General features: G+C 57.3%; 2 protein-coding genes across 2 annotated transcripts in view; one reads left to right on the top strand and one right to left on the bottom strand.

Annotated features, from left to right (window-relative positions):
- Window positions 1-543: 543 nt before the first annotated feature.
- SPHK1 (sphingosine kinase 1) lies at window positions 544-7,682 on the top strand. The gene is made up of 5 exons (XM_040081730.1): window positions 544-961; window positions 4,967-5,116; window positions 5,526-5,620; window positions 5,861-5,976; window positions 6,479-7,682. The coding sequence occupies exons 1-5, from the start codon at window positions 544-546 to the stop codon at window positions 7,251-7,253; spliced, it is 1,554 nt and encodes a 517-aa protein (XP_039937664.1). The 3' UTR covers window positions 7,254-7,682.
- A 1,822-nt stretch (window positions 7,683-9,504) lies between these two features.
- Window positions 9,505-21,974, bottom strand: part of UBE2O (ubiquitin conjugating enzyme E2 O) — a 61,985-nt gene continuing 49,515 nt past the window's right edge. The window contains exons 12-18 of the mRNA XM_040081681.1: window positions 21,144-21,269; window positions 20,053-20,142; window positions 17,110-17,767; window positions 16,112-16,248; window positions 15,415-15,618; window positions 14,711-14,768; window positions 9,505-13,258 (exon numbers count right to left, since the gene is read on the bottom strand). Of these exons, the coding sequence (XP_039937615.1) occupies window positions 12,504-13,258; window positions 14,711-14,768; window positions 15,415-15,618; window positions 16,112-16,248; window positions 17,110-17,767; window positions 20,053-20,142; window positions 21,144-21,269 (2,028 nt within the window). The 3' untranslated portion in view covers window positions 9,505-12,503. The remainder of the gene's footprint in view (window positions 13,259-14,710; window positions 14,769-15,414; window positions 15,619-16,111; window positions 16,249-17,109; window positions 17,768-20,052; window positions 20,143-21,143; window positions 21,270-21,974) is intronic.

Genomic DNA, 21,974 nt, shown 5'->3' with positions numbered 1-21,974 from the left:
AGATGCAGAAATGGTATTAAAACGCTGTTCAGTCCAACGTGGGGGCTCCAGGGGCACCTGCCGGCGCCCGTCCGTGCCTTGCTGGGAATGATGTGCGGGAACTGGGGCGGGGGTGGCTGCCGGGTGCTCTGCCTCTGCCTCTCCTCTCCCGGCGTGAGCGTGGGTCTGTTCCTGGCCGTCCCCAGCACCGTGAGAGCACCCACGCCAGACACCCACCCCGGCAGCGCGGAACCACCCGCGGAAAACCCGCGGCGTCGCTTTGCCCCCGCCCGTCCGCAGAGCCGGTTCCCCCGCGGAGCACTGCCCGGAGCGCGGGGCGGCGCTTGGGGGAACTGAGGCGGCCGCCGGGGGGTGTGGGGGGTACCGGACCACCCCCGGGACGGGCCCCTTCGGCGGGGGAAGCGGTGGCCGGGGGGGCGGGTGGGTTAAATTTTTATGAATGGGGCCGCCCCGCCTGCCATCGCCGGGCGTCAGCAGCGAGCGGCGGCGGGCGGCGCTCCCCCGGTGCCTCCCGCTCCGCTCCGCTCCGCGCCCGCTCCGCCGATGGCCGCCGGCCGCCGCGCTCCCCCGGAGCCCGGCGGGGGCCCGGTGCTGCTTCAAGGCATCTTCGGCGCCGGGCCGGCCCCCGGTGCCGCCGCCTGCTCGCTGTCCCTGACGGCCCGGGAGCTGCAGGTGCGGCGCGCCGGCGGCTGCCCGGGCGGCTCGGCCGGTCCCGACGCCGCGCTCCGCCTGGCCGACTGCGTGGGCTCGGCCGCCTTCCCCGCGGCCGCGGCCGCCGCCTGCTTCTCGCTGGTGTGTTACCCGCTGCGGGGGCCGCGCTGGGGGCCGCCGGCACGCCAGCGCCTGGAGCGGATCTTCCGCGTCTCCCGGGGTCCCGACGCCGAGGGCAACCTGCGCATCGCCCAGGCCTGGAGCCGCCGCATCCGCGAGCTCGCCGTGCCCGCCGTGCCCGCGCAGGACGGTGAGTGCCGAGCTCCCCCCGCGCCCGCCCGGCGCCGCTCCCCGCGGGGCTCGCTCCGCGGGGGTCGCGGTCGCGGTCGGGGTCGGGGTCGCTCCGCCGCCGGGCCGCGGGCAATGCGCGGTGCCGGGGGCACGGGGAGGGGACGCAGGCGGGGTGTGACCCGCGCCCCCGTGGGGTCACTCGGACACAGCGCTCCCCCACCCTCCCCCCGGGTCTAGGGGGGACAGGGACATTTCGCAGCCCCGGGCGGGGGTCGGTTGTTTCTCTCCCCTTTCACCATTAATTTGAAGGGGCGGCAGGGACGTGGTCACGCTATGGGGGCCCTTTGCACACACCCCCTCCCCCTCCATTACTCCCGTTCGATAACTCCAAAGCTCCAAAGGGCAGCATGATCCAAGGAAAAAAAAAGTAATCATTGCTGACGCAGGCAGGACGGGAGCCAGGCACTGTCCCCAGCAGGTCCCATCCATCACTTGGGATTTGGGGGCAGGCAGATCCCCCCAGGACCCCCGCGGTCCAGCGGGATCTCAGGGCAGCCTGGCAGGGTCTGTGTTTTTGATCCTGCTCTCCTCTGGAGCTCTCAATGTCTGGAAGGGGAGGGTGTTGCTCGGGGTCCGCGTCCCCCAGCTCCCGCAGGCAGGGCAGGGCGTGCTGGCAGATAGTTGAACATCTGAGCAGAGATTCAATTATATGCACTACTTCATTTATTTGGCTGTCCAGTCGCTCTGATCAGACTTGGAAATTAAGAGGCATGCGGTTAGAGGGGATCCTGTCAAATCACATTTAGCCCAGCTCTTCCTTGCTTGGATTTTAAAATGCAGCTCTTTTTTTTTTACATGACCTGCAGCTACAAAACAACTTTCTGTCTCTCTTCTTAAAGAATTACAAAAAAATCCAGTGGAATGGGGTGAGGGCAGAACCAGTTCCCCAACTCTATTTCCAGCCTGAACTCTGCAACTGGAAGTCTCCAAGCGCTTTCCAACCCTCGTCCTGTGAGCAGGCGGTGCGAGGGTGCCGGGGCAGGAGCAGCTGGTTGCACGCAGGGCCCTGGGGGGAGCCAGGGGAAGGAGGATGGGAGAAGGCAGCGCAGAATTTTGCAGTCGCTTTCCTCGCCGAGGGCCATCAGGATTTGCAATCCTCCTCCCTCAGTTTGGGACGGAGCTAAAAATGCCCCTGGTCCGCACCCTGCGCTCGCACGTGCCGGCAGAGAGGCCTGTGCGGGGCTGATAAGGCTGTGCTGGGAAGCTGCGGGTGAGTCCGTGCAGAGAGTCCTGTCACCTCGTCCCCATGTCGGGGGGGACCTGGGGAGCCACCAGCGATCCCATCCCGGTGCTGTCGCAGCTCCAGCATCCTCTGGGATAAAAGCCCTGCGGAATGCTGCAGCAGGGATGAAGGGATGATTCCCCCTCCTCGTTTCACCCCGAGGGATAAACAGAAAATCCCTCAGCAGCTGATAACCCCAAAGCTGGGCCTGCCTGCAGCGTGTCCCAAACTGCAACTATCCAGGAGGGAACAAACTTCCCCCAGGCTTGTGTCCCAAAAGGGAAATGCAGCCCCAGGAACCTCAGCCCCAGCCCTATTCTGCCTGGCACGCTTGCTCTTTGTGCCCAGAGAGTTTCCAGAAGGATGCAGGGATGCAGTGGAGTGGGTTGAGCTGCAGACAGCGGAACTGTGGCAGTGTGGTCCTGGCCTGAGCACAGCCAGGACACATCACAAGGGAGGATGTGGGCAGAGGGAGTGGAGCAGAGTTTGTGGCAGCAGCTGGAGCCCCTTCCTCCTGCTGACTCAGACTCTGCTCTACTCAGCATTTGAGACCGAAAGTGACCACACTGTGCTGGGAAGTGGAATCTTGCTGGGATGCCAGGGACTGGCCGGTGTTGTGCAACAAGAAGGGTTGGATGGCTCAGGATGCTGCTGAAATCTGTCTCCCTGTGCATCACCATTGCTGGGCTCCAACTCTGATCCAGCACCCTGCAGTTCCACACAGGGCTGAGCCTGGTGCTGCTGTTGTCACCGGTCCCACACTGGGATCACAGCCTGGTACCAGCAATCTGTCCCTTGGGAGGGAGTCGTGACATCCCTCTGTGCCCTGAGAAGGGTTTGTTTTCTCCCTCCAGCCAAGGAGCTGATTCTCGGGGTCCCAGCGTTTCCCTGCTGCCCAGAGGAGGCCACAGGGCAGCACCCACGGGTCTGGGCAGGATTTTTAGGCATGATTCAGCTGCAGCCCCATGTGTGTGTGAGAAATTATGTGTCTGGTTAGCACTGCAGGGTTAAAAAACTGTATTTAGGCTTTTGAAGTGCCTTTGGTTTTTGCTTTTCAATACCCAAGGCTTGAGGGGGGAGAGAGAGAGAAGAGCCCCCCAGAGAGAAAGCAGCTGGGGCTTGGGCTCAAACCCTGCGTGGGCGCTTGTCTGCATTTGCTTGCAGGAGATTTAGTGCCTGTGGGGACCAGGGAAGCTCTGAAGGGCTCAGAGCAGGGTCAGCCCAGACCTGGGGTTGCTTTTTGTTATCCCTGACCCAAGCTGGAGTGGCCTCTGCTCTGGGTGCTTCACTGCTTTCCCCCAGGGCAGCTGGCCCCTGTGTCTGGAACCCACTGATAAGGGGCTGGGGAGGGGGGTGGTGGGGGAGCCACTGGCCCTGGGCAGCAGTGGGGAGAACCAGCCTGGAGCCAGCACCCAGAGCCTGGCTCAGCCCTGGGGCTCTCACAGGCACGTCCCTGTTGTGGACTCGGTGGCAGGTCCCAAGCTACTGGCAAGGGGACAAGGAGGTGTCCTGGAGGGTGAGAGCACCACTGGGTCCATCCATGGGGCCAGGAAATGAACCTGGTGGGGATGAAGTCAGCAGAGCTCTGTGTGCTCCCAGGGCTGGGACAGGCATGGAGATGGGATGCTCCAGTCCCACCTCCCTCCGAGCAGCTTGTGGAGCTCATGGCTGTGACTGGTGTGATGCTGGATGTCACCCTGGGGAGGTGACACCTGTGGTGTCCTCCATGGCCCCACGTTCACCTCTCCCCACCACCGTCCCCGCTGTGGGTGGCAGGAGGGGTTCAGTTGTGGAGCCCCAGCTCGTGTGTTCAAACAGCTCAGATCACTGCACACGTACAGATGAGGTGGGGGCACTGCCAGGGGGCTGAGAGGGGATTCCCAGCCCGGGACAGTGCTGGGAAAGGCCTCTGCTGTCCTGACTCAGCAGCTCTTCCTGCTGACTCAGCAGGTGCAGCCTCGCTCTGGGCCCTTGTGCTGGGGTGGGCACCCACACCCCCTGAGCCCAGGTCACAGCCCGGGGGGCACAGAGCTGGTGGGGACATCCCCAACAGCCCCAAAACTGGCTCCTCCCTGCAGAGCCAGGGATCTCCAGAGGCTCTGAGGGAGCCTGAGGCCGCTGCCCTTCCTCACTGCAGGGCTTGGGGTGCCCAGCAGCACCCAGGGCTCTGCCCTCCTGCTCCCCCCGTGTCTCCCTCACAGGGAAGCTCAGTGGCCTCCCCCTGTCCCCCTGCACGGGGACCACTGGGCTTGGGGAGGGAGAAAGGGGCTGGAAGCAACTGGGGAGGCAGAGGGATGGGACCCCTGCCAGGCTTGTAATTACAGCCCGGCAGAGGCCCTCGAAGGCGAAACCTGAGCCCCGTGGGGAGCGGGGGAAGCAGGAGCGTCCGTCTGCCGGCACAACTGTCTGTCCTGGCCCCGCTCCATCTGCGTGGATGCGGGGAATTGGAGCTCTCATCCCCCCACTCTGGTGTGGCTGGAGTGCTGCAGGGCCCCATCCTGGGTGTGAACACCACTGCTGATTGTGGGGGAGCTCACATGAGACCCTGTGGCCCCTGTGTGCTGTCTCTGCCGGCTCCCCAGCATTCCCAGCAGGGCCCCTCCATCCCTGCTCACCCCTCTTGCCTCTGCGTAGGGATGCGGCCCAGGGAGTTTGTAAGGATGGGGAAGGGCCGGTTCCCCTTCCCCTTTTGGTTTTGGCAGGGCCATGACCCAGCACCCTGAGCCCCCTGTCCCCCCCCAGGTGACAGCTATGGGGTGTTGCCCCGGCCCTGCCACGCGCTGGTGCTGCTGAACCCACAGAGCGGCTCCGGCCGTGCCCTCGATGACTTCCAGGCAGTGGTGCAGCACATGCTGGCCGAGGCAGACATTACCACCACTGTCTTCATCACTGGTGAGTCCATGAGCAGCTCCTCCTCCTCCTTCTCTCTTCCCTGGGATCCTACCTGGGCCCTGCCACGTGGGGACAGGTTCCTCCAAGGGCCTCTGGCTCTCAGCATCAGCACAGCTCTGGGTCCTACAGGATGTTGCACTTGAGGAGTGACTGCCCTGCCTCCTGCATCCCTGGCTGGGGTCACCATCTGGGGCTGGGGTCACCATCTGGGGCTGGGGTCACCATCTGGGGCTGGGGTCACCATCAGGGGCTGGGGTCACCATCTGGGGCTGTGGTCACCATCAGGGGCTGGGGTCACCGTCTGGGGCTAGGGTCACCGTCTGGGGCTAGGGTCACTCTCTGGGGATGGCAGCAGGAAGGGCGGAGGGATGGAGGGTGATGCTCCAAATCTCTCCCCTTTCCCCAACAGAAAGACCCCACCATGCTCATGAGAAGGTGCGAGATGAGGACCTGTCGCAGTGGGACACGTTGGTGGTCATGTCCGGGGACGGGCTGCTGTTCGAGGTGAGGAGCGCCTCGGGGCTGGGCAGAGAGCTGGGAGAAGGGGGTGCCTGGGGCAGGAGCCAAGCTCTGGGTCACAAAGTCAGGCAGGGAATAGCAAAGGAGAGATGGCACCAAGCTTGGAGCAAAGCAGCCATGGCCTCTGTCCTGCCCTGGGTGGGAGCACCGTGGGCTCTGCTCTCGCAGGCTGGGCAAGGGCTGCTGGGTTCCTTGGCTAGCACAGTGTCTCCTTCGTCCCTCCAGGTGGTGAACGGGCTGATGGAGCGTCCAGACTGGAAGGAGGCCATGAAGAAGCCACTGTGTATCCTACCGGGGGGCTCTGGGAATGCCCTGGCTGCCTCTATCAACTACTATGCAGGGTGAGTCCCAGCCCCAGGGGCACCCACTGCCCCTCTGCAGCTGACACCAGGCAGGGATGAGGGAAGAGAGAGGCTGTGTGGGGCTCCAGCCCAGGGAAGGGTGCTGGTATGCCCAGGGGTGCCTGGAGGGCTCCTCAATCCCCACAGGCTGGCGCAGCACAGCCCCAGCTGTGAGCAAGGGATTAATCCCTGTGTATCCTACTCCCCCCACTCCCTTTCTCTGGGCTCAGAGACTGGTAAAGCTTTAACCCAAAGGACCCACCCCAGGCACAGCCAATCCCACGGTGCAGGGCCCTAGGATTGCCCTGACTCAGTTCCCTTTTTCAGGAACTGCTTTATCCCTCCCATCCCCAGCAAAACTCCTCCCAGCAGCTGTTCCTGAGGGACAGTCACCTGGCTGGGACACATCCCAACCGTGACACGACGGTGAGGTCTGCAGGTGGATGCTGGGGCAGCAGGAGGGGTCCTGAGCTCCGAACTCACCCTTCTCCATCCCTCACAGCTACGACCACGTCGCCAAGAAGAAGCTGCTGACGAACTGCACCTTCATCCTCTGCAAGGGGCTGTACACGCAGATGGACTTGGTGTCGCTGAGCACGGCCTCGGGCAAGCGCTTCTTCTCCTTCCTGGGCTTTGGCTGGGGCTTCATCTCGGATGTGGACATCGACAGCGAGAAGTACCGCTGGCTGGGCAGCGCCCGCTTCACCCTGGGCACCCTGCAGTGCCTGGCCAAGCTCAGGGTGTACCAGGGCCGCCTGTCCTACCTGCCCGTCGCCACGGAGCAGGGCAGCGTCCCGGCACCCCGGGACCCCCACGCTCCCGTCACCAACGGCCACGTCCCGCAGCCGGCGGGGACGGACGCGCCCGGCTCTCTGCCCCCCGACTCGCTGCTGGCGCCGCTGGGCCAGCCCGTGCCGGCGCACTGGACCGTGGTCCCCGAGGAGGAGTTTGTCCTGGTCTATGCCATCTACCAGTCCCACCTGGGCACCAACCTGCTGATGGCACCGGCGGCCCGGCTGCACGACGGCTGCATCCACCTCTTCTACATGAAGGCTGGCATCAGCCGCGTGACGCTGCTGAAGCTCTTCCTGGCCATGTCCAGGGGGACCCACCTGGACTTGAACTGTCCCCACCTGTGCTACGTCCCCGTGCGGGCATTCCGCCTGGAGCCGCGGGTGGCCGCGGGCGTCATGACGGTGGATGGGGAGGCTCTGGCCTGCGAGCCCGTGCAGGGCCAGGTCCATGCCCGCCTCTGCCGCGTCCTCAGCGGCTCCTGAGCCCCCCGTTCGCCCTCCCTGCGGCGCTGAGCTGCCGGCACGGCCCGGCGCGAGGGGGGCAGAGCCTTCCTCCCACTCAGGAACCCCTCCTTCCATAGCAATAGGTCTTGGGGGGGGCGCGGGGCTCATCCCCTCGCTTGCCCCCACGCTTAGCTTTACCCCCTCGGGACAGCCACCGGTGCTGTTCCGAAAACGAGCCACAAGCCCCGTCAGGTACTCGGTGCCGGCGAGATGCCAGCGTGTTTTATCCCGGTACGAGGTCCCGGCCCCCAGGCGGCTGCGCCGGCACAGCCCCGTCCCCTCCCCGGCTCAGACGCACACGGTGGCATTGCTGTGTCCCCACCGCGGAGCCAGTGCCACCCCCAGGAGGGTCAGGACCAATAGATCTGATACAATAAACTGACTTTTTAAAGAATGTTTCTACCCAAAGCTTCCTGTAGAAGCGGAGTTTATTCTTGTGAGAAACGCGAAATAAATATTTAGCGTTTGCAAAAAAAAAAAAAAAAAAAAAAAAATCATCAAAACAGAACAAAAAAATCCTTCCTGGGTTTTGAATTCGAGCTCACGGCTGCTGTCAGGGGCTGGGCTCACCCACGGCCCGGCCTGGCAGAGAGCAGGACAGGTTTGGCTCAGCACCGCAGCCCTTTGCTCTCTGACATCCTGGGGCCATGAGCAGCACTGAACGAGGGGCCCCGGAGATGCTCCCAGCGGAGATGCTGAGGACGCAGGACAAGGAGCATTGCTGCCACCCCCCCAGCCCCATTTTGGGGGTGCAGCGATGCCTCCCTGCTCAGCCTCATCCTGGGGGCCGCATCCAGGGAGCTCAGGCCTGCGGTGACACTTGGGGACATCCTGGGGAAAGTTCGGTGCCTCTGAGCGACAGCAGGGAAGGGCTCATGGAAGAGCTTCAAGGAGGGGTCGTTGGAGCTGAGGGCTTTGGCTTTCTGCCTGCAGCAGGGGCCCTTCGGGGGGCTCTTGCCTCCCTTTTCTGGGGCTGCGCGGGGCCAGCTGGAGCCCTGCTACATGTTTCTGCCCCGGGCCTTGCCTTGGGGGGGATTACTCAGCCTCTTTGGTATAAAATTGCAGTAATTAAACCTCATTTTCAGCGCTCAAGTACAAAGCAGAAGAGTAAACAGTGGTGCCTGTTTGCATTTATTCAACTGCAAACTACGCAATTAGGATGGCAGATCCGGGAAAGAAGAGCTCGATTGTCCTCCCCCCATGGCCTCACTTGCTCATGGAGAGGAGCCCTGTTCCTGAGCCAGCAGGGCAGGCAGCAGCTGGGAACCACCTCCCAAAATAAAGTTATTTCCCCCGTGGCTTCGGGCCAGGTGTAAAAACAGGCCGAGCAATAACTCTCTAACCCTGCTGAGCTGCTGGAGGGAGAGAGCCCACGGCAGGGGATGCACTCGGAGCTCTGGCTGTCTCTGCCCAGGGGTCAGCAGAGCGGAGCGGTTCGGGCTCGGAGCGCCTGAAAAGCTCCCTGCAGGCTCCTGCCGGGATGCTGCGCGGCTCTCAGCAGCAGCCTGGCCGGCATCGCCCCTGCCCTCCATCCCCGGATTTCGCTGCACAGCTCTGCCATCACCCACCCGCTTCCACGAGCTGTTGGACGGCAGGAACCTCCTTCGCGGGGAGCCCCGGCACCGAGGGACGGGGCAGAGGGTGCTGCCAACAGCTCCAGCACACCGAGACCCTGCCCGCGGCGTGCGGGGACACCTCGAGCTGCTCCTGCAGGCTGAGGGGCACCAGGGAGGGCCCCCAGGGGGGACAAAATAGAAATCAGGACTCCCGACTGCACAGCACTGCTCCAGATTCCAGCAGCACCAGGCAGGTGCGGGACGCCCTTGGCTCCCGGCGGCCCGGACGCGGCTGTGTCCACATCATCCATCGCACCCAGGGGCCAGCCAGGCTCAGGGGCTGCAGAAGGGGGTTTTTTTGCCTGAGTCTGACCGTGATCGCTGGTGCTCCCGGTAGCCGTGCTGGGGCACACACTGAGCCACCAGTAAGGACCACAGAAAACAAGAAACCCCAGCCTGAGAGATGCCCTCTGTAAATCAGGGTCTTGGGGAACAGTTTAGAGGCAGCCCCTCCCTGCCAGACCTGCCTGGACCCCTCTGGACTCGCCGGCCTCAGCTTCAGCCGGTGGGACCCCGAACAGCCCCGAGGCCGGCACAGGGATGTGCCAGAGAGGAGAAAGTGTCAGAAGTGTGGCAGGGGGCGGTGGGGGAAAGAAAGAGACAACTCCCAGAACTACTCACAGAGGCAAAATTTAATGGCAAGTCATCTTCCCTCCTTTATTACACCTTGGTTAGCCAAACAAAAAAAAAAAAAAAGAAAAAAAAAAAAATCTGCAGGTAAAAAAAGTTTTAATGGTCACACAGCACTTTATACATATATCATAAGCAACCAAGCATCCACATCTGCACGTGAACGACACACCTCTAAGCATGGCCTCAATAGTCAGGTTTGTTTTTAATTCATTAAATACTGTACAGACTCAAGGCTACAAACTGATTTTGTAATGCTTCTTCCCCCTCCCCAGCACTTAAAACAGTTACAGGCTGCTCTCATTTGTACATCACACAGTCGTGTAGCCAGTTTTAAGGCTAACAATATGCATCATGCTTTGGCTTTTTTTGTGTGTTTTTAATTATTTTTTTTTTTTAGGTTTTAGCCTTTTAAATTTTGTTACCCTTAAATATTACATACATACACAAAAAATTACATAGCTGCAGTGTGCTCACCACCAACCTCATCACCCAGGAGCTTCACATTATCAAAAGCTTTAGAAAATTTGTAAACCTCTGTGCACGCTCGGGTTTGGGACAGCTGCAGAGAGCGAGTGGTGCCGGGGCGAGCAGTGTCCCCTTCCAGAAGATCAACATCCGCCTCCTCGAAGAGAGCCCATCCTGTGCAAAAGCTCTTGTGTAGGATCAGACTTTGGGCAAAAGGGGAGGACGTGGTGCCTGCCCGACCCCTGCCCTGTGAGAGGAGAGCTGCAGAGTAAAGGAGGGGAAAAGGGGAACCCCTACAGCTCCTCCTTTCCCAATGGATTTCTCCCTCCCTCCATCCCTGGTCCTGTGGGTCTAGGGGCAGCCACAGCCCGGCTCTGGGGACAGAGGATGTCAGTGTCTGGATCACTGTGGCTGTGCCTGGAATCTGCCTCTCTGCCCGTTCTTCCCCTTCCCTGGAGCAGTGGCCTCAAGCCCTGGCCCCCAGCCCGTGCTCCACACTCAAAGGGATCCATCCACTCCCAAACGTGGCCGTGGTTACAGCTCCAGCTCATCCTGCCCTACCTGCAGCTCCCAGCACCTCCCTGCACCCCAGATCGGCTTCTGCCCGACAGGGAGGGCTCCTGGAGCAGGGCCGGAGCTGCTGCACAGATGATCCACGCACAGAGCAGTGTCTGGAGAGCGCTGCAGCCCAGGTCTTCGTCACAGCCAAGCCCCGCGTCCTCCGGAGCACTGGGAGAAGGACGTGTCTTCTGAAATGCCGGTGGATGGGGACATGAGGAGAGCTTTGTGCAGCCAGCCCCTGGCTCAGGAGCATCATGGGGGGCAGCAGGAAAGCACAGGGAGCTGGGGGGAAGGCGGATTTGGGCTGATGGGTGCAGCCCTTGGTGTTTCTGGGAGCAAAAAGCACAGAACCAACGTGCTGGGATTCTCCCGCTGTTCTCCATTTCTAACTGCTGCCATACTGAGCAAGAACAAAGGAGAGCTTTGGCTCCATCCTTACCTCTGGCAGAGCCATCTGCTCAGCCCAACTCCTCCCAGTGCAGCTGGAAGGACTCTCCCTGACGGACTGTGCTCCCCATGGATGCTACGTGGGTGCCTCTCCAATGCCTGAGCACCGGGCAAAGGCAGCAGGGCTGTGGTGTGACTGCCCAGCTCTGTGAAGGTGTGTGCAGACAGGACCAGAGGACCCCTCAGGAAGGGCACTCGACCAGGGGACTCTGGCAAGTCACTGCTTCAAGGTGCTCACAGTCACCAGCTCAGGCTGTGAAACACAGGCTGTCCTCACCAGGTGTTCCCCAGAGCATCCAGCAGCACCACGGTTGGGATTAGGGATGGGAAGTGCTGTGCCCACAGTGCTGCTGGCCACGGCCAGGCCACCATGGGAAACAGCTGGCAAGGGCAGGAGCTGATACCAGCCCCCAGCAGCGCTGCTGTAACAGCGCAGGAACCAGGACAAGCCGGTGCTGCCACAACAGGGCCTCGGCGTGACACGGCTTCCCTGGGGTGACCCTGGCTCCCAGGGCTCCTTGACACCCATGTACAGCTGGACGAGGGAGCAGCAGCCACGCCAGGTTGATCCAGATCTAAACATGCCCCAGGAACACTTGCTGCTGCCTGCTGGGTGAGGCTGGGATCCAGGGTGGGTGTAGTGCTGTGTGACAGCCAGGATGGCTGGGAACAAAAGACACGGATACCTAAGCAAGTAACGAGGGCAGAACCCTGAATCCCATGTATTTCTAGAAGACAGGCATGCATGGTGGGGGAAAGGGAAGTTTGCCTCACTCTGGAGAAGAAGTGGGGATGGCTAGACTTGCCTCCAGGAGACCGACCTGGAAGTCGCAGAACGGGATGGAAAGTGCAGCGCCCCCAGGGTAGCACAAGTGCCAGCGCAGAGCTCTGGCCCTGCCTTCCAATCCCGACTGGAAGAACCTTGTAACTATGGGTGAACAACTAAGACTAGAGCAACTCCGTATGGTGTAGACAACTCCAATGCAAACACAATCCAATGTCTAAGTACAGATAAGCTGGGGTAGGCTTCATAGAACCCATGGGAATGCTGAGAAAAATAAAAGACTGGGAGGGCATTGCCCTTCATTTCCAGAAACTACAGCAATCCCTTCTCCTGGCTGGAACCCCACCAGAACAAACTGCTGGGTGTAGCGCTGGGTAAGAAGAGTCCTTGTGTGGAAAGGTGCCCCAAGATGAAAGTGCAGAGGGAACGTGGCTGCAAGACTGCTTCTGTGCAGGTCTCAAATCTTACCATTGCAGGGTCAAACTTGCAAGAAGAGCACGTACACGGGACAGGGGGAAGAAGAGGGGTCAGGGGCAAAGAGTTATTCATGCTTAAACAACCTTTCCTCAGAGGAGCAATCAGGCCTACCACCTTCTTTGGAACAAACCAAGCTGAGGAAGAAAAGCTGGAAGGAGAAGCCAGTTGATTGGTAACAGCATTTGCCAATTTACTTTCTGCTGCTTTCCCTTCTCCCCTGCACCTGCCTGTCCCTAACCTGATGGTTTATTTGTCCTCTGTCCACTCTGGGATGTTGGCCCCTGCTAAGGCAGCCCGGTACTGCTGCAAGACACCGCGGATGCTTTTAATGAACCCCTTGGACAAAGGGAAGAGGGGAAATCCGATATCAGGGTAACCGCTCTTCTCCGGCAGGAAACTCCGGTAGCTCTTTCTCCTTTTCTTTGGTTTCACGCTGGGCTGCGAGGCAGAGTCCTGGGCAGCCTTCCCCTCGTCCGTTCGGTCTCTGGCCAGGTCCCCCCTGGCTTGGCCCGTGCTCTCCGAGTCTGAGTACTGTTGGAGGTCTCCGGCGTCGGGCGCCGTGCTCGGGAACTCCGACTCGTCCAGCTCCTCCCTGCCGTCCGGCGCCGAGTCGGACAGTTCTGCGGCCAGCCCCTGCTCCGAGCCGCACTCTGCCAGCGCCCCCGCCGCGTCCCCGGGGCTCTCGGCCAGGCTGCTGCCGGCGCACAGGAGGGAGGCAGAGTCCGCCCCGTTGGCCTGCTCGTGGCTGCGCTCCACCAGCTCGTTGGTCTCCAGCCAGGACTCGATGCGGGACACCAGGCGCCAGCCGTTGCAGCGGAAATGCTCCCGGATCTCGTGCTCGAAGACCTCCACGGGCCGGCGCAGCAGCTGCATCATGGACTGCACCACGCGGATCAGCGTCATCTCGTTGTAGCAGCGGCTGTTCTCGTAGCCCTCCTGCAGCCCCCGGTCGCTGTCGAAGCCTGCCTCGTTGTAGTAGGGCTCGTTCACCAGGATGAGACCTGCCGGGAGAACGGGACACCGAGGGGTTAAGGCGGCAACACCAGGAATCGCCATCCCCCGGCAGCCCGCTCCTGCCAAGAGGGTCAAGATCAAAGGGTCAAGCACAGGCCGGGCTGAACCCCCAGAACCGCGGGATGCAAAGGACTGGTGTTGCAAGGGGAGCACAGTGTGACGTGGTGGGGACCTCAGACTCCTCAGGAAGTGGCACCCACGTTCCTTGGCTGGCAAGAACAGCCCTCTGCCAGCACAATGCAGAGGGCACACAACAACAGAGGAGGTCAAAAGGGCAGGAAGGGAGAGGTTTCACAGCTCCTTTCACTTCCCTCCTGCAAAAAGCCCCACAAACACAACAAAAGCTTTTTTTCCCCTCCTCCTCTTAATCAGAACAAAGGCCAGATTGCAGCAACAGGCTTTGAGCTGGCCAGGTTCTCTCCTATCCAGCACAGTCCCATCAGACGGTGCAGTTCTGAGACACAGAAGACTGTGACAAGTCACCTTTACCAAGATTTCTCCTGCTTATTTCTGGTCTAATGAAATTACAGGTATGTAGCAACAGCACCAGCACTGCCAGGCTGCTGGCAGCCTGCCACAAGTTGCATTAGAGCTGGGGAGATCATGAGTCTCTCAAAACCCAGGCAGCAGGAGAGAAGATTTTCCACTAACACCAAGTTGCTCCAGTAAAACTTTTAGTATTTCATTTTCTAAATTTGGATCCTTGGCTTTGGAAACAAGAAAAGGCTTTTATTGTGGTGTCCTTCCCCCACAGGAGGGTACAGGTGGACTGTGGGAGTTCAGAGGAGCAGGAGTTGCCTCCAGTCAGCAGGAACCCTTGCTCTGTGTCAAAGTTTTCTCATCACATGCCTGAGCTCCCTGCACAGAAAGTTGCCCATGAGGAAGTTATGTGATTTAGTCTGTCTGCTCCCAAACTGGATAGGGCAGAGCAAAGCCCCACAGCAGGAAGCCCTGGGGCTCGTCTAGGCACACCCCTGATTATTCTCTGCTTTGGTAGGAGCATAAACACCGGCATCATGTGCAAAACACGCCCCAGGTAGGAAGGGTGGGTGACTCAGTGGGGATAAAAAAACCTGCAAACGAGGCCCAGTTTAGCAACTTCAACTAACTTTGGTAACAGGATGAGGACACTGTGGTTTCACCTCTGTCTGCTCAGAGTTATGAGCAGACAGCTCTGTGCTTGGCTGCTGCAGTGAGAAGATGGGAAAGCATTGTGTCAGAGCCCTGGGATGCAGCCAGAACTGTGGGCACGAGAAGCTGGCCCCTGCTTCCACTGCTCAAGCAGAGAGATAAGGAAACTGCTCTGTCCAGCAAGGTGAGAGCAAAAGGCAGTGCTAACCCAGCTGGGGTAGCAGAGCCCAATTGTGTGCCCCCCATAAGCCAACATCCCTTCCTCCCTCTGCCTTATCCTGCCCCACAGGCTTGGCAGGAGCATTTACCTTGGATGGAGATGAGTACTTGAAGGAGACTGGATTTACTGGTCCACCTTTCTGTCCCCTGAAATGCACACACAAAGATGTTAAAGGGCTGAAGCACCATCGGTTCGCTCTGTGACTACTGTCAGATGAAGTGAGGCCCCAGTTGCTCTGCATTCCTGTTGCTGACATCCTGTGGCTCACAGCAGGAACAAGGAGCTGACTCCACGAGCACGTGACGTGCTGGTGTCCCATCTCAATAACACATCTCTCCGTTATTTTTTTACCAGCACCACACCCCCCCAGGCCAGTTCTGTCTGGAACTGTGTAACCTTACACACCAACCATCAGTTCCAACCTCTCCCCAGCTCAAATGCATTTCCCTGGCTCTGCTTCTTCCAAGTCTCCAGCTGGACTTTGTACCACACTACATGTTTTGTCCACAGCGTGGAAGACAGAGCCCTAACCCACAGGCTGGTAGTTGGCATCTCTGCTGTGGCTGGTCTGACAACAGAGGAGAGACAGTTGAGCCAAATACAGACCCAGAAAAAGCCAAACTACACCATTTATCTGCTCCAGACACCTAAATCAGAGCCCAAAGCCCAAGTGACCCCATCTCAAGCACCATCCAAGAGCAGAAGCCACCCAGGTCTGGCAGGAAGTGACTTGTTCCAAAAGCAGCCCAGCACAAGCCCTGCTCCCCAGGGCCAGGTGGAGGATGGCATTACCTTGCCTATCCAGGTCCCGAGGAGGCTGACACACACTTTGCCATTGTCGTAGAGGTTGGGATTCAGTCTCCCACTGCACTGGGAGAGGTAGCGGAAGAGAGGAGGGACAGCGGGGTAGATGTTGGGGAGCTGAATGTCGAAGAGGAAGAGGCCGTCTTCGTAGGGGGTGCGTGTGGGCCCTTTGATAAGTGCTGAGAAGAGATCCTGTGGGGAGAGGCAGGAGGTCAGGCACTGGGAAACACCCTCTTACCCTGGCAGAGCTCTGTTTACACAGAGGGAGAGCCGGGGTGTGATTGACTTGGCCTTTTCAACTGTCAGCTCAAGCAACACATCTCAGGCCACCTTTCCCTGCCAGCAAAGTGAACCTTTGCATCTGAAACAGGGCTTCAAGGAGGGGAAAACTTCCCAAATTTACTCCCTGCTGACACAGCCCCTCACTGGCTCCCTGCCTGTCTTCCCACTCAGCACCCAGAACAGGCTCCCTGCAATCAGGAGCTCCTTTTTTTGCCACCCTGACTCAGGGAATGCAAAAGCAGCAAAAGCAGCCATTTTGGGTAATTACAGCCCTGTTTCACATGCTGCACACATTCCTGCAGCTCTAATGCAAAGGATTAAGGCTGAGCAGGGAGTTCCAAAGGCAGGGATCCAGATGCTAAGCCCAACACTAGCACAGAGGCATCTGAGAGCAGGCACTTGCCATTCGATCCTCGAAGGTTTTCACCATGATGCCATCAGGCAGGGAGGTGGCCAGCAGAGCCATCTCTTTCCGCACGGTGCTAAAGAACTTCTTCGCTTCTGGGGGCTGGAACTCCATTTTCTTGAAGGCATGGGAATCTGTGGGACAAAGAAGACAACAGAGTAACAGCCTGCCTTTGGAAACTGCCACAGGTTCCTCATGAAGGCAAATCTAGCCATGTGTAATATGCATCATGAGGAAGAGAAGAATTAACTTGCTTTGGTGCTGAGCCAGGAGGCAGGAGAGATTGTTTCCCACACAGTACAGCAGCCACAACCTGCATCTCCTGTTCTCACTGTCCCCTGTGGCCCAGCTAGGAGCCTTGTCCCACTGCTGGGACAATCTCACAGAGCAACGGCCCTTTCTCTGCCAAACCTAAGCACAGCTTCCCCCTTTCCCACACCTGCAGGTTCACAACATTTTGGCCACATTTCCCTCCCAGGTCTGGTCTGGCTGGCTCATGAGCACCTTGGGCTCCACTGTCACCAATGTTCCACACAGCCAGATGCTCTTTTTTTATTTCTGGCCATTAACATTGGTGCCAGCGAATAAGGACACCCAGCACAAGAACACACCAGCTGTTTTCGCTCTGCTTCTCAACTGATTCAGCCCTGAAAAAAAGCCTGCACAAACCCCACAACTTGTGAGGAAATGTCTGCAGTGGAAAGCAACTGATGTCTGCAGCTCTCCAAAGTTAGTCACCACCCTGGGAAAGAGGGAAGCACACTTCTGAGGCTTGGGAAGGTGCAAGAGTGCCTAGAGATGCTATCTAAAAGCCATCCTTAGGTCCCAGAACAAACTGTGCTACAGAAGTTGGCTTAATATCTCCTCTCCAGTTAATGAGCTGTGAAAAGGAATGAGAAGAAGAGAGGATACAGAATCCAAAAGGTTTGAGGCAAAGGTTTTGGACAAAGAAACACTGCAGGGCAGCAGTGAAGGACGGAGTATCCCACACTCACCTGGAGCATACTCCAACACAGAGAACACCTCTCCCTTGGCACTGGTGAAGGTGACTCCAGGCTTCCCTCCACTCTGCTGGCAGAGCACTGGTGTCTCACTGGGCCACTCCGACCTCACTGGTGTCTGTGCCTCTGCTTTTTCTTCCTTCTTCTCCGTCTCTACCATGGCTTCCATCTTTTCCTCCTCAGCAATAGCCACATTATCCAAAGTCTTCTTCAGATTTTCCTGCAGCTTTTTAATATCATCCAAGAACTTCTTCTCCCGAGTGGGTTTTTCCAGTTCCACAGTTGGGGAGGTGGGAGAGCCAGTCAGCAGCTGCTCCACAGTCATATTTTTCAGGCTTTCCAAGATCTTGATGGCCTCCTTTAGTTCTCGGAAGCTCTTTGGGGCTCCGTCCTTGCCAGCTTTCTCTGTAGCAAGATCTGCAACTGCCATAGCCACAGCTCCCTGGACTTGTTCTTCTACTTTTTTCACCTCCTCTGCTGCTGGTTCCTCAGGCTCGAAGTCCTCAATTTTGGGGTGCTCATCTTCCATGAGGCCATTATCTGTCTCCCAGCTGTCACTTTCATCCTCCCACTCTGAGGATGCCCCGCTGGTGCTGCCGTCAACAGAATCGTAGTCCGACTCTTCAATTTCTGATTCAATATTGTACAAGTGCTAAAGGAGAGCAGAGTTACACAAGACTTAGGCTGAAGCACAGTTTTAGTTGCTTTTAAAAGTAAGTCATGAAAAAGGAGTTTCCATCTGGAATTGGTTGGGCTGTTTAAATCCATTCCATCTATACTGGCACAGAAATCACACAACCCCATCCTCTACTTTTCCAACTATGGCACTGGGGGTGAAACTAGGGCAAATTCCAGATGGGCTGCAGTCCTCCCAGTGTCTGGGATCCAGCACCTGGCAGGTGCCCCACAGCTACCTGGATGTCCCAGGGTTTCAGAACACAGAGCTCAGGAGGTATTTGCTATCATGTGAGGAGTTGGTATTTCTGGTCCTGCCTCTGCACCAGCAACTGTGCTGGCACAGAGCCCTGGTTTGGCTGCCTCCACACTCCATCCTTCCACAGAGACAATGCTGGAACCAGGAACACATTCCCACAGCAGCTCTCCTCTCCTGTGGCACACAATACTGCCGACAGAGCCTTGCTAGACTGCTTTAGCTGTTATATGTGGCTACTGCTTAAAATTCAGCTGGGACAATGGAGCCTCACCCAAGTTGCTGAATAAGCTCTTACATAAAATGTTCTCTTCCCTCTCACTACTGGAAGCTGAACACATCCCCACTCCATCCAGCCTCGCCTCCTACAACTTGCTTTGGCACATGCTACATCTCATGAGGTTTCTCTGCAGAGGTTTACAGACTTCCTCCAGCTTTAAGCACCAACACAGAACCAGGGGAGCAAGAACACCTTTACAGGGCTGTGCTTGCAGTTACAGGATGGGAGCATTTTATCCACAAGCTTCTGACACTTGAGTGACAGCCCAAGAATCCTTTTAATCTTGCAAGATATGACCCCAGAGGCTAAAGCACAGAGGCCCTCAGTCATCTTGTCAAAGCCTTCAACTGAAGCAGCACTGTTCAGCCAGTCCTGTACCACCCCGAGACAGGCAGCCAGCAGAGGTTAGCTGGGTTCAACTCAAGTGACTGCAGGCAGGAAAAGCCATCAAAACTCACTGCCCTCAAAGCTAATCCAAATCTGAGTTGGAAAGTTAATTAGCCTGTTATACCATCTTTATTTTTAGAGCTGTGAAAAAGCATCCAGACAGCTCATCTCTGGGCACATGGTCAGACATTGATAAATCATGGTTTTACCAACTGGTAATTCATGCTCCTGACATTTCCCTAACTCCCATCATTATGCAGAGGAGCAGAATCGAAGGGACTGGTGCGACACAGCAGGAGCTGCTGCAGAGCCCCGGCACCGCAGTGTGAGAACAGCCCTTTGTGGAGCACGCATCAGACCTCTGATTGTGCCTGTGATCCAAGCACATGTGACAACAGGGGGAAGGGAGACAGCAGCCTGCTTTGTACGCCCCAGTCCACTGCCATAGTGCAGGCATTGACTATTCTACTGTAATTAATGCAGAGCTGCTTGGTTTAAAAAGGAATCTTGCTCAAGTACTTAGTACTTGCTAAGGCATCTCTGCAGCGGAGGCAGTGGTTGCCCTGCAGTGACAGAACGGGACTCTACAGATGTAGGTTGTCTTGTGTCTTAAGGCTGTCTGCCTTCATTCCAGGCAACAAGGAGAGAAGACAAGGGATAAAACTGTTTGGGGAGTAGCAAGTATGAGCAGAGGACAGTGCAGCAAAAGCCTTAGAAGAACCCCAGACAAATTAGCGGGGTGCTATGGATTAGCAGCGTGGCTGCATCTGTATTTTTCAGCTTGCACTCAACCCTTTCCTTCCTTGTCCTGGGATAAGATTTGAGTCTGATCCTTACGTTAGCTAAGGTGACAAATTGTGGCTCTGGCCCAGCTTCTGGAGGAGTTTCTTTAGCTGAAAACCCCACTACGGTGGCATTTCACAAGAGAGACAGAACATGCAATCGTCTTTCGGCAGTGCCCTGCTTGGGCAATGCACTAACCCGGGCTCCAGTCAGAACTGATGATCCCTGAGCTCTGCAAAGCAGCAGGTGCAGGAGGCCAGGAGCAGGGCTCTGGGCAGAGCTGGGAGCATGCAGTGCACTTGTGAAGGCAAAAACAGCCTGTCCAGGCTTTCCTAATCACTAGATTAGAGAGCAGTTATGACTAACTAGTTGCCAAAACCTCCTGACGAAAGGATTTTCCCGTGCTAACAGAATTGGAAAGCCACCATGAGACTGCACCAATCAACAGAGCAAGAGTCCCTTCCCCAGTGCATCTCCCTACAAACAGTATTTAAATCCAAGTCTTGTCACACAGCTAAGAATTACAGTGATATTGGAAGCTGGAACAGGACCTCACCTGAGGCAGAATGATAGTCTTGGAATTGTCAGCCCATACCACTTCCACCTTACTGCTGACATCCACACGAGCCACCTGTCCGACTGAAGGCTGTGGAGACAAGAGCGGTTTGTCAGTCCCTTTTCTTCCCCAGGCACTTTCAGTACAGAGCAGGAAGGATTTGAGAAACATTCCCCAGCTGGAGAACCACCCAGAGCAACACCTGCATCCTACATACAGAAACCACACAACTCTGCCACGGAGGTGGGGAGAACTCCTCTCCACAAGGAGCAGGAGGGCTGGTCTGGCAGAGATCCCGATCTTTGACCGGACCAGTGGCTCTTCAGTGCCAGCAAGGGAGAGTTCCTCCATGGAATGGGGCTGCCCTCTAGTGGGGTGCTCTCAGCCCCCCAACACCCAGCACCAGGGGCTCCCCAGAGCACAGGCATGAACAAACAAGCCACAGTCGTGCAGGGTGTGCAGGCAAGGAGCACCTTGCCCTGCAGCAGGTTATTTAGGTCAGCTAAGCAGGCTGGGATGTGTTTCATGCTGTAAGAGCCACACTACACCTTTTAACACTTTTTTAGGGCAGCAGGCTCAAAAGCTGGAGGTCTCTCCAGGGGTGTTTCCTTTACAATATAAATTGTTCCTTCCTCCCCCGAGGAGCTCAATCAGCTCAACAAAATTAACGTGAACACAGCTCAGTCGCCATAGCTGAACCCCAGTCTTCTGTTGCCTAGTGAAACTGGTTTCATGACAAATCCACCTTCACAGTTGCTCAGGAGCTCACAGAATATCCTTTTATTACAAATTACTCTGAAATCCTAAGCAAGAGTTTTATAAAAAGTCCTCAGGCATACGTTCAGTTTTTGTCTCAGCTTCACTCTTGCTCTGCTACACACTGTCATCAGGGTCAAAGGATTTCAAGGTTACATCCCCACCAGACACAGATCTGATGTGTTATTCATGACAGCAGGGGACACCAATAGGAAATCAGGAAGCTAGGGAGTTTAGGATGCCCATGTGGGGCCCAAAGCCTTCCTATCAACTTTTCCAAGTGTCTCCACCAATACCTGGGGACGGTGTGGTCACAGCACCGTGCCAGGACCCACCTCATCCTCCTTGGCCACGGCTCCATCGGAGTTGCCGATGCGGATGACGATGTCGGTGGTGCGGAAGCGAAAGTCCGGGTGATCGGCAATGTCGTACACGCTCACATCCTCCTCCTCCCCGATCAGCTGCACCAAGACACAGGGCAACACATCAGCCCCAGGAGGCTGCACTCACCCCCAGAACACACCTTCAGCACCCCAGAGCACTCTGTGGTTTATTTTGTCCCTTGGCAGCTGCTCCAACAGCCTGCAAGGCACTGCTGCTGTCCCTCTTTGTCACATCATCCAGTAGCATGTGGATCAAGGCACAACAACGAAAGGAAGCAGATATTCTGTCTCACTTTTACCTCAGGGTCCATGTAACCACGACATGCAACTACAGTTTTATTCCCTTCTGAACACCCAGATTTCTCAAAGCAGTTCACTGGGGCCCAAAGGGCAAGGCTTTACTTTTGAAATTATCCAGGGCAGTAGGAAGTATATGACAAAAAAACTTGTCATTTAATGGGGTACATCTTTCCTTTGATTTCTCCTGGAGAAAAATAGCTAGGAGCTCACAAATTATGAGAAATAACTGGAGCACAACCCCAGGCCAGACACATGTTCTGCTTCTGCTGTGAAGGATCCTGCTCAGTTATGACAATGTGGTCTGGCAGGCTAAGACAAAGCAGTGTCAAAGCCCCCCTCTCATCTCTAACTAGACTGCAGTCTATCAAGACTCTGGAAGATACAGCATTCCCACAGATCCCAAGAAAAAGGCATTAGGGAACTGTGGGCAATAGCACCTGGCAGAGGCAAGCACAACAACATGCAATAGATTGATTATCTTTC

Source organism: Hirundo rustica, chromosome 18, assembly GCF_015227805.2.
Source record: "Hirundo rustica isolate bHirRus1 chromosome 18, bHirRus1.pri.v3, whole genome shotgun sequence".
Classification (NCBI taxonomy): domain Eukaryota; kingdom Metazoa; phylum Chordata; class Aves; order Passeriformes; family Hirundinidae; genus Hirundo; species Hirundo rustica.
This window is presented reverse-complemented; position numbering and strand designations above follow the sequence as displayed.